The 15,300-nt window shown below is 33.7% G+C and overlaps 1 protein-coding gene across 1 annotated transcript in view; it reads right to left on the bottom strand.

Annotated features, from left to right (window-relative positions):
* The window catches only part of LOC111049031, a 41,300-nt gene extending 33,268 nt beyond the window's left edge, over nucleotides 1–8,032 (bottom strand). The window contains exons 1-4 of the mRNA XM_039422869.1: nucleotides 7,894–8,032; nucleotides 6,854–7,020; nucleotides 5,235–5,386; nucleotides 522–700 (exon numbers count right to left, since the gene is read on the bottom strand). Of these exons, the coding sequence (XP_039278803.1) occupies nucleotides 522–700; nucleotides 5,235–5,386; nucleotides 6,854–6,968 (446 nt within the window). The 5' untranslated portion in view covers nucleotides 6,969–7,020; nucleotides 7,894–8,032. The remainder of the gene's footprint in view (nucleotides 1–521; nucleotides 701–5,234; nucleotides 5,387–6,853; nucleotides 7,021–7,893) is intronic.
* Between the last annotated feature and the right edge of the window lie 7,268 nt (nucleotides 8,033–15,300).

Here is a 15,300-nt window from a genome sequence, read left to right as displayed (position 1 = left end):
TCTCAGGATCTTCCAAGCCCAATAGTTGAGCTAGTTTCTTTGGTAACTAGGTGTTTTGTTCCTACGTTTTTGAAAACCAAAATAATGAAAAGCAGGACTCACAAAAGCATTATGAATTTCCTTATTGGATTACAAAGATCTCTACATTATTCAGGTCTTTCAGATTGTTTTGTGGAACTATTGACTGCGATGATTATTAATGAAATGTAAATGATTACTCTATTCTTATCTGTATTTTAAGAGTATCATCTTTGAAGTATTCAATTATTCAAACTCAAGTGAATCAACTCGTATTGGAGTTATTTCCTCCAAAAAATAAAAGTGTTTTGTAATTAATTATCCAAGAAACTAAGTATTCCTACAATATTTACAATTACGATTTCTTTTCTCACTTTTCTTGAAAATTGTGAAAATATTCTTAGTTACAATATTGATTTCTTGAGATATTGACACTCAAATGAAATTAATGTTATTTTTTAAAGCAATATTGCCAAGTCAAAATGAAGATAATATTGACTTGCCGGTGGAGTAGAGTGGCCTCAGGTAGCCAATTGGCCGCTGCAAGGTCACCCAGATTGGACAGGTCAAGGTCGTGGCTTTCCACATCGAAGTCGACCACTGTCACGGACGGCGGAAGCAGTGACAGTCTTTTCGGGTCCAACACTGAGCCGCACCATGGAAAACATACTCTACGGAGGGCCTAAATACATTGACAAAAACCAAAATTCATATTTTGAAACAACAAAAGTAATTATTGGTTGAAATTAGAAGTATAAGTGAAAGCAGAATCACTTCGCTTATATGGGCTACTTGATTCAAATAAAAACAATATTAAAAATTTTTATAAATTTAGCTTAAATATTTTGAAGTTTTTTAATAAAAGGGTACTAAAAGTTTTTATATTGTTTTTATTCAAGTAAAAGGATGTAATGAGATGTTTTTCGTGCGTCATATGCAGGCCGAAAGTGATTGTTTTCTGACCAGGCCGGTAAAATTTTTTCCTACAGTTACCCGAAAAAGTGCTCATTCCCGCATCAATTATAGTAAGCAAAATACCTTATTCCCACACCCAGTGCGGGAATGTAGATTTGAGTGCGACAAAGTACTTTGCCGCACTCCAAATTTGCAACATAACAACACAAAATAGTTGACACGCTTTATGACGGTAGAGTGCGGCAAAGTAAAAGAAATGTTGGTAAACCTGAATATGTTGATGGCTGGAAATTTTTGTAAAACAGCTGATTATTACCGTGAGATATTGGATAATGAACAGTAAATAAACAAGAAGTTTTGATAGTATTCAATATCAGTATTTTATTTCTATTCAAGTTATCATGAACGATTTTTTATGTGTGAGATGCCTATGTTTTTAACTGGAATACATTGGAAACATTTATCGACCATTTTTATGATCAAGGAATCAAGTATTTTTATATCTTTATTTACTTTTGTGGTTAGTTTACTCGTGTTAGTGATACTAAAGCTGTGATTGTTATATTTTCAAAACAATAATGTATCCATTAGGTTTGAAACATAAATATTTACACTTCAAAAAAAGTTATTCAGTTCTTCAACTCCCCGTAAAATCTCTACTCACATTTTCGTAGAACAACTTCAATGAATGCCGTTGATCAATAAGAAACAGAATACAGAATAGATGTCATTGAATACCGTAATCAAAAACACTGGATTTACAATAATATCCTGTTTACTCAACAGTGACTTGAATGATTGAAGTTCAGCATTTCAGGTAAATATACTGTCTATATAATATAATTTAATCACATTTTAAAGAATGCAGTATAACCTTACTTGGGCATATACCTACGTTTCATGCGGTAGGCTACTGAGCGCTTGGCCAGAAAAGCAGAAAGGCCTAATTATTGACAAGTTTACTCATGTATTTACAAAAAAAAACAAGCTGAAACTATATTTTTACACTAATATAGAGTACAATATATCATTCAGACTCAAACCTGAGGATATTTTGAACTGGAATAAATAGTAAATAAATACTACACATGAAAATTTCATAGAATGGTCAGGTTAGACTTAAGTCTGTCCTGAGGGCTGATTGATCACTAGCCTAATTCTTAATTAGTCCTTGGCATATTAGCTTATTTATTTATTTACATTAATAGAAAAATTAAAACATAAGCTTACAGCTTTTATCACATAGACAAATTAATCAATAAAACAAATTAATGGGCACCGTATAAGTATAAGCAAAGTTTTGCTGAATAACTTTTAGATTCGTTTTCGGATAGGAGAATATTAAACTGTTAGTCACAAAGTATAACGTTTGTGAGGCTCATTGATGGCACAAAAACATATCCAGACAAGTGATATGGCCTTTTCTACACTTGCTGATGACTTCTTATTGATGAAGTATTATTATAATTGAATCTCATATAACTTTATAATATTCATTCTATTATCATATAGACTGAATTTGGAACAATTCTGTTGTGGAATGGTTGCAATATTTATTATCAGCATTAAAAATACTAAAGATTTACACAAACAAACATTTTATTTGGTATAGGACATGTTTACCGTCTATTACTGACTTTTCACATTCTATGGTAACTGTAGGAAAAATTTAATGTGCAATACGTGCGCAAAGTTTCTTTGCTGCACTCAAGAAACCATCATTCCGCACTCACCTACGGCTCGTGCGTAAACGTTTCTTTCGGTGCAGCAAAGTGGCACTTTGCGCACTAGTTGCACAAATAACTATTACGGCCCTAGGGCTGTAAAATAACCTTGGAATCAGCTGATTCTGATTTGATGAGAACCTGTTTACAAAATAGTTTATGAAACGGAATCAGTTTAAATGTTTCTAGAATTGAATAAAGTATTTTGCAATAAGATACTATAATTTTTTTGGATGAATGAAATACAAATAATATACCGGTATTATAAACTATTCAAATTCAATTTTCAGTGTATAATAGAATCTAACCTCAAACCTCATAGTACTACATTTCTCACGTAACCTGGTGGATAATTTTGGAACTACTTGGGCAATATCCATGGTGCTGAACGTTTTCACAAATAGTTTATGAAAAAGAATCAGTTTATGCTTCTAGAATCGAGTAAAGTATTCTGCAATAATATACTATCATGTTATTTGGATGGATGAAATACAGATAAGATATATATTATAAACTATTCAAATTCGATTTTCAGAATAGGATAGAACTTCTGAAGTCGACAACAAGCATTGTTGACGTTGACATCCAGATTGGCCAAATTTCAAGTGTGCTAAAACAGCTGATCGAAAAACTTTTCATCATTTGTGTTTATTATTCAATAATAGTTGAAACATTTATAATAATATCATCTTATTGTCATTTGAAAAAATAAACAAGTATAAACTCAACCTCCCACATAATTTAACATAATCTTTTAGGTTACTTGGACAAATCAGAATAAAAAAAAAAAAAAACTTGGACAATTTCCTGATATTCAGATTATCTCAGATTTGCTGGAGCTCATATATATATATATTGTTTATTTTTCTGTGTGGCGAAAAATAGCGTTCGCACCACAGGCAAAAATGTTTTTCCGGATCTCAATCTTTCCTAGTCCTCAGCCTACGGCCTCGGACTTGAAACCCGATTTCGAGCCGGAAAAGTCTCATTTTCAGCCCTAGGTGCGAAATATACTATTATCAATAATGTATCGTACATCCATTGCAGATCATGTTGTTTATTTCATGGCCAATAGAATACAATCCAGGTGTAAACAACAGGCATTCGCCTAAAACAGCTTTTAACCTTGATTTAAAATAAACAGTCCAGAGGTTATGTAGAGTTCATGATTAGATTTACACAAAAAATTAATGTCCAAATACTTTATCAACTTGATCGTGCATGAATCATTCATATTTGTTGATTAACTTATACTCTCTTAATCTCTTCTAAAAGAATAATTATTTCGATTGTTCATCATTTCAAAATAATTTATTGTGGTCATTATTACTGTCCAAGACATAGTTAACTAAGCAACTTACGTTTTTTTATCATTGTTATCTATATAATAAGAGAGAGTAGGGTTGTGTTTGTTCGTTTGTTCGCATCAAAACATGTCAACTTGTGGATCGCATACCGAAAACGGGAATGATTCAGATCACCAAATTTTGCACATAGATTCTAAAAATATCAATCTCGTGCACCTCGAAGCCCAAATTTCAATTTTCCTTCTAGATTTTTCAGAATTAATGTTCAAGTTGATACAGTAGTTTTTGCCGACACCCCGCAAAGACTTGAATTGCTAATGGACAAAGTCGCTGAAGTTAGTAAAATATATGGTCTGGAAGTCAACATTAACAAAACAAAGACAATGATAATTAGTAAAGAAAAAGTTGACAATGTGCATTTTACTATTGATGGTAAGGTATTGGAGAGAGTGCCAACTTATATTTACCTGGGTACAGTTTTGAATGAGCAGTTGGACCATTCTCAGGAGGTGAGGGCTCGGATTGAAAAGGCGAGAGCGGCATTCAAAATCATGTCAAGAGTATTCAAGTCGCATAATTTGACCCTTGAACTGAAAATTAGACACCTCCGTTGTTATATATTTTCCATTTTGTTATATGGAGTTGAGTCTTGGACCCTGACTGAAACAACAACAAAGAAACTTGAAGCGTTCGAGATGTGGACCTATAGACGAATCCTGAAAATATCATGGATGGACAAAATTTCCAACAACAGGGTTCTTCAACAACTCAATAAGAGGACGGAAATAATGTACACTGTCAAGAGACAAAAATTGGAGTATCTGGGACACATTATGAGGAATGGAACTAAATATCATTGTTGAAATGTGTACTACAGGGTAAAGTTCTTGGCAGGAGAGGTGTTGGTAGGAGACGAATTTCCTGATTAAAGAACTTGAGAACATGGTTTGCAGTGTCCACCCCGGAACTTTTTAGAGCGGCTTTCAACAAGGTTATAATTGCCAGAATGATTGCCAACATTCGGTAAAGGGTAGGCACCAGAAGAAAAAGAAGAATGTTCAAATTTCATTCATGGGACATGAAATTTTATACAGCATAACCTAGATTCTTTATTAACCGAGGATGGTTATGGGCCTATTTTCAATTTTCCAATATTTCATTACGTCAAGTTTTCAGTTTGAACAGTTCAAAATAGACCCTTGCGGAGCACGGGTTACCTGGTTGTAAGAGAATAATTATGGTATGAATTTCTATTAATGATCAGTCTCACCTTGCATCGATCAGCGGCGAATTTCAAAAGAGATTCTTCCAGAGCCAGAACAGCGTAGCGGATTTTGGGCGTTAAAAAAATGCGCCACGATTCGTTCCATCTGCTTTTACCTTTGCTAACTCGAAAGAGAAGGTCCTCTACTATCACGGCTGCTGGAATAGTATCAATATCAATACATAGTTCAAAAGCTCATTTGAGATAGGGATTGTCGATTTATGATTTGAAATTAACGTTAACAACGCTAATTTTTGAATCCAAATGAGAAGTAATTCAAGGAAAGAATATAAATGCAATTACAAATTTGTGTTATAAGACGAAAACTTGAGTTATCGAATAAGAAAATGAGAGCAATGATTTATTGCAGCTTAGTATTTCGTACGTAGCAAAATAGATAATTTTCAAGAGTTTCATTTTCACTTTAATAGGATGGATTGTGCACTACAACTTCAAGATATTTTCATTTTTACAGTAAAAAACTGACTGAATAGCTATGTTTGACTCAATTGAATTTCGAGATTTGCACATGCTCTTTCACAAGATCATCAAGAAATTATCTTCGACCAAGTTGAAATGCGGTAGAAGCATCTGAATTCTTTTGTAACGAAACAATAATAGAACGAAATGTGAAGTTTATTCCAAGGTTTTGCAACCGGCAGCCAAATATTCTTCTCCATCTGGCTCTTCACAGCCAACATTAGCATATCTAAATTGCGCGAATTTTTTTGCCGCGTGCGCGCTTAATGGAATATGAAGAGCTCTTCTTGCTCCTTCCAGCCAATAATGGATGTAACGATTATTATGTTGAGTTTTTCGGATGCTATTTATTTTCAGACATCGTTATTTCGAATGAGATATTTCTAGCTGAAGACTTGAAGAGTTATTTTTATGCTCGTCTGCAGCAAAATCACTGTCGCTTAAATCTGAAATTACTTTACAGGTTTCATTGTAAAATTTTCAAAATGTTATTAATTGTGCATTACAGAAGAGGGGAAAATTCAAGATTAGTAACATAATAAGGCTCAAACCATGCTCAGTGAAACGAATCTGCAAAAACGAGATGTAACAATTATATTTTCGACCTGAAATATTGACTTGGAATTGGAAATTAAGATATCTTACGATATCTCTAAATAACCAAGATAATCAAAATTACTTCAACATATTTTCCGTTTTGAGTTATTTTCTTGATTTTTTTCAACAATTAAGTAAAATAAAAACTTATTCGGACGAATGAATTTATAATAATTGTAGCAGTTGCTTGACAAAGTTATATTGTACGAGAGTCTATAAATTTTCAAGTGATAATATCTATTAGTTTGTACATGTGAACATAATTTATACAATAATCCTCCACGGTACTATCCAACTAACATTATCACGATTATGGATTGATTTATTAGTATTGGCTCAGCTCATGAAACATACTATTACTTCAATCAATGAAAATTCTAGTTATTGTTAATTTTCTTCATGCTCCTTCCTGAATAATTTCACAATACATCTAATGGGAGTTTCATGACAAATAATGTTACAAGATTTCTAATGGGTATTTCAACTTTACAATCCAATAATTTCAAATGGTTTGTTGTGATTGATAAGAGATCAAGTTTTCAACTAACCTAGTTTGTCGAGAGGTGTTGTGGGATTCTCATCCCAATCAACAGTTCCTCCAAGCTTCTCTAGTATTGGAGCGAGTACTTCCAGGCACTGACTGTACAACTTGCGAGGATTCATCCTTCAATCATTGGTCAATCATCAGGAGAGGAGTCATGAGAATTTTCAAAGTCTGTGAATAAAAATTCTATATACCATCATGAACTCAACCTCATACTATATACTACACTATACAGTACAGTACTATATTTTTAACTATCAAACATTCTCCCTGGTATTTCCGGCAAGTCATATCAATCCTACTACTGTAATCAATCATACTTCAATTGAGCATTCAACAATTTTGAAGTGGCATTGCGTATTACGGCAAGGCAGTCCGTACATCCAATGGATCTATAAATGGATCAATCCAATGGATTATACTATTTTTATAAAAAATGATGAAGCTTTTATTATCTCTGATAATACAAAATAAAAATGAATAAATAATTGATTTTCTAGGAAAAAAATGTTTTTCCAATAAATCACTTGTAGATTTTTCGTTTTATGAGCATAGTGAATGTTGAAAGTTTATTGCCTCATTACTGAATTTGATCACATTTTTAAAGCATTCATTCATAAACAATCTATTCAATACCTAGTGAATGAATTCTTAGAAAATAGCTGAATCTACTATGTAATTATGTTATACCTCTGGATGGTGGAAAGTCATTTTTTCATAATATCATGACGGATACTCATGTAATAAATTGCGCAAGAAACTTGAAATTTTTCAAAAAAAAAATCAATTCGGAACTTAATGCAGTTGCAAATGGAGCCGTGGTAATTATTGAAATTTTGTATGTTTTCATGCGGTGTAACTTCAAACCTGTATAAAATAATGCAAAGTGTGGCTGAAAGTTAGTTTAATTTGGAGCTTTTCGTCTTATACTAAAAGCCTCTATTGATTTACTCTAGGCTCCAACAAATTGAAACACTTCATCCCATTATTGATCAAATATTAATTAATTATTTTTGAAGAATTTTTTTGAATTTAGGTACTCACATATCCGTACTCACTGCTCTGAAGCACATATACTAGATAGGTACCCCCTCTATAGCACCATAGACTAGAATGCAAGTTGCACGGAGCTAATTTCCTACTCGTGAATCACAATGGCAATGAGTGTATCAGTTCCGTGGTCTGTGGTGCACAATGGTAACAAGCAAGGTGGAACTGCACCAGTGCATGAAGTACAACAGCCCTGTTGGCCAGGCATCGATCCCTGTTCGGTGAAGCCACATGCCTGGAGACATCGCCGACCCATACTGGCTCTCGCATGCCTTCTTCCCTAGCCTCACTCCACCATTGCTTTTTCCTCTTTCCTCTTCTCTACACGCTTCATATCACTCTTCTACTCTTTACCGCCGTAACCTCACTCGACATCTTGCTCCTGTGCCTAAGAAGATAATTTTGAATAAAATTTAGAATTTAGAAATAGGCCGACACATCTAGAAAATACCTGAGTCTATACCTAGTTCATGCAGGTGAACGGGCTAGAGTCAAGAAAACTTCAATTAATCTTGCCATGCCTGATTTAATAGGTTTATACTATAGAATAACACTACAATTTGAAATAATAGAAAAATACAAACAGTTTCAATAAACATTGGCAGCTAAAATCGAACAACAGAAACAACAATATCATGTTACTTTGTTGACATTCTTCATCTGATTCGGGGGCGCATTACTATCCCCGTTTAGATAGCAATACGTCACAAAACCAAACAAGATCAGTCATAAAATAACCAATCAATTTCCACATGAAATTACTCAAGAAAGAAAAAAACCCGTTGAACCCAAATTTCGTCGATAGTAACCCATATAACCCATTTCATAATAATTTTGAATCCCCACTTTTTATTGACATTCTCGAATGAACCTTTGTTTCACTACACTACCCTTTCGTTGGTTTGTACGTTGCTTTATCGTCGGGGTTACAGTACCTTGTTTTTGGCGGTGAGCTTTTACCGGTTGAATTTGGCTTGACGGCGACGTCCTCTTACGTCCCTAGACCTGTCGTCTGAACGGGTGTCTTGAAGCGGTTTTACATAAAGTTGCGGAACCAAAGGGGTGGTAGTACAAGAAGTTGGTTTGGGGACACACATGAACCGCTTAGCGGTTATTTGAAGAAACAATTATTCGTACATGATGAAGAAACACAATTAAACCTTTCAGGACATGGCACTACTAGTAAATTTAAACATTAATAAAAAATAAACTTGCTCCTACATTAACTACTGAAATAAACTTATAAACCTGCCCAAAAAGGGGGAAACATAGTGACTACATCTTTACTCTCGTAGTGCTCCTAGCAAAGTGTCCTCCGAAACGTAATCTGGTCTTGCGCGGCTGGGGAATCCCCACTACTGTATTTAGAAACAGGTCTCCTATTGGGCGAATGGAATCAATTTGACCAATCGTCGCGTGGCTTCTACAGCCTTTGGACCAAATAGTAACTGCAAAATCGGTAGTTTGTTATAATTTCAATGCTTGCTGTTTTCCAACTTATCGCATTTTATGTCGCGACAAGAAGGCTAAGTTTTAGAGATAATTCCATAATCTACATTCCTCGACGACTCGGAGCCACAATTTTTAAATATCTATCATGGGAAACTCGAAGTCATGGCCGTTCATAATAGAGAGAGAAAATAATTTATTTCGCTAACTCACTTACAATAATGGCTCTAGTCTATTGCGTATTAAATTTACTATTATAACTTGGGAAAAGGCCTGAATTAAAGACAGTGCCCGGCACACTCCCCTTCCTTCCGGTGTGAAACACGCAAAAAGAAATCTAATCAGGATATGTTACCATAGAGGCATTCTGTATGATTTGGAGAGTCGAATTTCTGGATTGATAGTAGGATCCAATTTGAAGCGGGCCCTCTTCAAAAGAAATCTCTTTAATCATTCCGAAATTCAGCAAAATGTATAACTAATTGAGATTTGTGGCAAGAGTCTTTAAAACTGTGGCAAGAGTCAGGACAAAACAATATGGACGTGTCCACCTTTTAAGTAGGTACTAAAGACGGACCGAGTATAATAATCTTGAATACTTCAATCACTTTATTGAGTCCCTGGTTATTTTCTTGGCAAACTCTAACAAGGGAAAATGTTTAAAAGACATCATAGTTTTAATTGGTTCTATGTTACTCTGCTGTTGTAAAATATGAAGTACGTTTGATCATAATAGTAAAGGATGAAACCTTTTTCACTCAGCTGAATGTATTGAAAGCTAACTATCATTACTATAGAGTTGAGAGTGCAACATATTTTTAACAATATAAATCAATTCAATAGGCAATACTATTCTACATAGGCTACGATTCAAAGATAATAATGATTGAAATTGCATTATTAGATCAAATTGCATTATTAGATCAACGCGAGAGCTATATGACAAGCGCGATTTTGCATTCCACAATCATGAGAAAAACACTTTTCATTATAATATTCCAGTAGGAAACTTCTACGACAGAACGCTAGTCTAAACAAAACTATGATCGAGTGCCAGGCTATTATTTATCGCAAACTCAAAGTACGTGACATTTTCTCTAAACACTGGAAGAATAATTCTCAAGGCATGATTTAATCATATGAAAGTTCAGCTCTAACTTAGCATTGTTGGACTGCTACTGCTTGCCTTCTGATTATCAACATTATGAAATTTACCAATACATTAACACATTACACTATTACTGATTCTCAAGATCACTGACATTTTCAACCTTACTGGAGCCTCACATAATTATTTCTCAACAATAAATTTCATATCCAACTAGTTTCAATTACTCTACTAGATCTCAAAATATCTCAACTTATTCACATGGAAAACTTGATTGCAATTTTACTATTCATCATTAAAAAAAATTGATCATTTCATTAAAGATTTTCCTATTTTTTTTTTTTATTTATTAATTCTTTTTGACTACTTATCTCTAAAGGGTCCTACTACTGTTAATTACCTCAATTTAATTTTCCCAACAAAAATTCTATTTCCTTTTTGACACGAATTTTCCTACATATTTCTACTTTCATATCCCCAATTAAATTTTTAATCAACCTTTCAACTCTCAACTACAGAATAATTTAAACTCATGCTTAACTCAAGAGATTTTCCCTTTTCATTTCAAATTCAACTAGAAGAATTTCACTGTTAATTTTATTTTAATTTAACCCGTTCATTAGTGTTCCAATATTTATTTCTACTTTCACTGATAACCATTTTAAAATTACCTAGGTACTCGAAAAAGTTTCTCTGTTATTTTATTTGTATACCTTAACTAATAACTTTAAATATTCATTGTCTAAAACTTTCAATTTTCGTTACCATCCCAAATTTCTAAGCAACTTTAAACTCAATAATACCCTTTTTTTTTATTTACTAATTATTACTTGTGTTTTTGCGGCTGACTTTCCTACCAAACATTAACGAACCTTTTGACTGGGTTTCCCTAAACTGCATTACGCTGATTGTTTTCCTTACAATCACTACGAAGACTCACTAAATATTCTAGATTTCGGTTTACGTTATTCTACTGACGAGCCCCATAACTCTCGAATGAACCAGACCGTTTACTAGATACAAAAAAATCTTAGCTCACACCATCTTCGGTGCCTTTCGCTAAAATTATACAATTCCACCGTACAAATTTGCAAGGTTAGTCACAGCTAAATTCCTTGATTTGTTACATGGACAACTTTCGGGCAGTGCTCCGTTCTCTCTGGACACGGACCTACACTCGCGCCGATTACCTAAATTCAACAACAACACACACAGGCAGGACATCCCCTTGTCCTCCTCTAAATCTTGAGTCTCAACTAAACAAACAAAAAAAATTCCCCACAGTCTACAGGAAACGTCATCAACACAACGGATCTTTACACTATCACTACGCATGCCTACCGCAAAAATCACACCTAAAAAAAAAATATTTCCAGTAATAAAACTGATTTACCTTTTCGAGAATAAACATTACTGATAAAGGGACTTAACAACCTCATCTCAATCAACTTATTTTTATACAAATTCCCAATGATTTGATTATCGTTTCAACTTTAATCTACAATACCCAATTATTTAGTTTAAACATCTCAAGGCCAAAACTACTCATCAACTTTTCAAAACTACATATCAACAATAACTAATAAAACAGTTTACCATTTATTCTCTGATTACCTTCGATTTACCAAAGCTTTTCAAAAAATTTCCCTATTTTCCCCAAACATTCTCCCTTAATAATTTCCGAATTTTCCTAATTTACTTGGGTTGACCTTTAAAATCTCAATATTCCCTTTCACTACTACTATAATGATATTCAACTACCAGACGTGAGACCAGAATACGTACGTTGACATTACAATAATTTCTATCATCATTCACGGAATTACAGAATGCAAAAAATTTATTCAGTACTTAGAAACAGTTATTTTAACCTATGCTAGTTTCTTGTACTAATTTTTATTCTACCGTTAAACCTTTCAATATCAATGATCAATTTCAATATGAAGTTTCAGAATACTTTCAACAATTAAGTAAAATAAAAACTTATTCGGACGAATGAATTTATAATAATTGTAGCAGTTGCTTGACAAAGTTATATTGTACGAGAGTCTATAAATTTTCAAGTGATAATATCTATTAGTTTGTACATGTGAACATAATTTATACAATAATCCTCCACGGTACTATCCAACTAACATTATCACGATTATGGATTGATTTATTAGTATTGGCTCAGCTCATGAAACATACTATTACTTCAATCAATGAAAATTCTAGTTATTGTTAATTTTCTTCATGCTCCTTCCTGAATAATTTCACAATACATCTAATGGGAGTTTCATGACAAATAATGTTACAAGATTTCTTATGGGTATTTCAACTTTACAATCCAATAATTTCAAATGGTTTGTTGTGATTGATAAGAGATCAAGTTTTCAACTAACCTAGTTTGTCGAGAGGTGTTGTGGGATTCTCATCCCAATCAACAGTTCCTCCAAGCTTCTCTAGTATTGGAGCGAGTACTTCCAGGCACTGACTGTACAACTTGCGAGGATTCATCCTTCAATCATTGGTCAATCATCAGGAGAGGAGTCATGAGAATTTTCAAAGTCTGTGAATAAAAATTCTATATACCATCATGAACTCAACCTCATACTATATACTACACTATACAGTACAGTACTATATTTTTAACTATAAAACATTCTCCCTGGTATTTCCGGCAAGTCATATCAATCCTACTACTGTAATCAATCATACTTCAATTGAGCATTCAACAATTTTGAAGTGGCATTGCGTATTACGGCAAGGCAGTCCGTACATCCAATGGATCTATAAATGGATCAATCCAATGGATTATACTATTTTTATAAAAAATGATGAAGCTTTTATTATCTCTGATAATACAAAATAAAAATGAATAAATAATTGATTTTCTAGGAAAAAAAATGTTTTTCCAATAAATCACTTGTAGATTTTTCGTTTTATGAGCATACTGAATGTTGAAAGTTTATTGCCTCATTACTGAATTTGACCACATTTTTAAAGCATTCATTCATAAACAATCTATTCAATACCTAGTGAATGAATTCTTAGAAAATAGCTGAATCTACTATGTAATTATGTTATACCTCTGGATGGTGGAAAGTCATTTTTTCATAATATCATGACGGATACTCATGTAATAAATTGCGCAAGAAACTTGAAATTTTTCAAAAAAAAAATCAATTCGGAACTTAATGCAGTTGCAAATGGAGCCGTGGTAATTATTGAAATTTTGTATGTTTTCATGCGGTGTAACTTCAAACCTGTATAAAATAATGCAAAGTGTGGCTGAAAGTTAGTTTAATTTGGAGCTTTTCGTCTTATACTAAAAGCCTCTATTGATTTACTCTAGGCTCCAACAAATTGAAACACTTCATCCCATTATTGATCAAATATTAATTAATTATTTTTGAAGAATTTTTTTGAATTTAGGTACTCACATATCCGTACTCTCTGCTCTGAAGCACATATACTAGATAGGTACTCCCTCTATAGCACCATAGACTAGAATGCAAGTTGCACGGAGCTAATTTCCTACTCGTGAATCACAATGGCAATGAGTGTATCAGTTCGGTGGTCTGTGGTGCACAATGGTAACAAGCAAGGTGGAACTGCACCAGTGCATGAAGTACAACAGCCCTGTTGGCCAGGCATCGATCCCTGTTCGGTGAAGCCACATGCCTGGAGACATCGCCGACCCATACTGGCTCTCGCATGCCTTCTTCCCTAACCTCACTCCACCATTGCTTTTTCCTCTTTCCTCTTCTCTACACGCTTCATATCACTCTTCTACTCTTTACCGCCGTAACCTCACTCGACATCTTGCTCCACTGTGATCTCTTTCTATTTCCACTTTTCTCCTTTCTAGGTTTCCCAATCTTATTACTCGTACTTTACAAATTAAATCATAAAATCTTAGTTGAATAGTATTGAAATAAGAAGGTGCTGTTGAAAGAAATCTAAGAAATGCAAACTGCTGAAACTTGGTAGATCCATTATAAATTCGAAATTGGAATTAGCGTGTATTATAATGTGGTGAGTAGTATAAGAAGCACTTGACAAAATACATGTTTTGTATTCAACTTGATCAACTTAACTTCATCTCTCTCCTTACCCGTCAATGATTTATTGAAGCATAAAGGTGTACAGACTTATGCGCCACGAACACACGCATTCAACTTTCTACCAGCTGATACTATGCATATTATATCTGTATCTTACTGTTTCAGTAAAAATAATGATATAATGAGGATAGCATCAGCTGATGAAAAGTGGAATGTGCGTGTTCATAGCGCATAAGTCTGTAAGCAACTTGACATTTTTCGACTCATGGGAACCATTTTCAAATACTTTTAAACATCATAAAAATTTCAAATGCAAATGACTCTCAATTTGAATTCGGAAGTGGTTCTTTTGAGTCAAACCATGATATGCATTGATAAAAAATATAGAAGGGTACTGAATGATTTTATTCTATTTTAGTAATAGTGTGGTAAAACCAAAGGAGAAGTGAATATTCATCTCCCTCATATGACATAGTTTTCATTATCTCTTTACTTCGACACACAACTTTTCGTTTTTTCTCAAAACTCTCTCCTTGTTCTCCATTATTTGTCTGTATTTGTTGCTCTCCCCATCACCCCCACACCTGTTCATCACGTTACATGGTGGCGTAGCAGACCGCAATCTCCGCTCACTATCAATTTATTATTGTATTATTGATCGAGCATTTTGCTAGAGGTTTCACTGCGATTCGCAACATTTCATTTTTTGCTGCCTCTTGGTTTCCAATTGTATTTCTCTGTGGAATACATTTTGTGGTTCACAATTTACCCAATATACACTCACTATACATAATA

This window comes from Nilaparvata lugens, chromosome 3, assembly GCF_014356525.2.
Source record: "Nilaparvata lugens isolate BPH chromosome 3, ASM1435652v1, whole genome shotgun sequence".
Lineage (NCBI taxonomy): Eukaryota > Metazoa > Arthropoda > Insecta > Hemiptera > Delphacidae > Nilaparvata > Nilaparvata lugens.
This window is presented reverse-complemented; position numbering and strand designations above follow the sequence as displayed.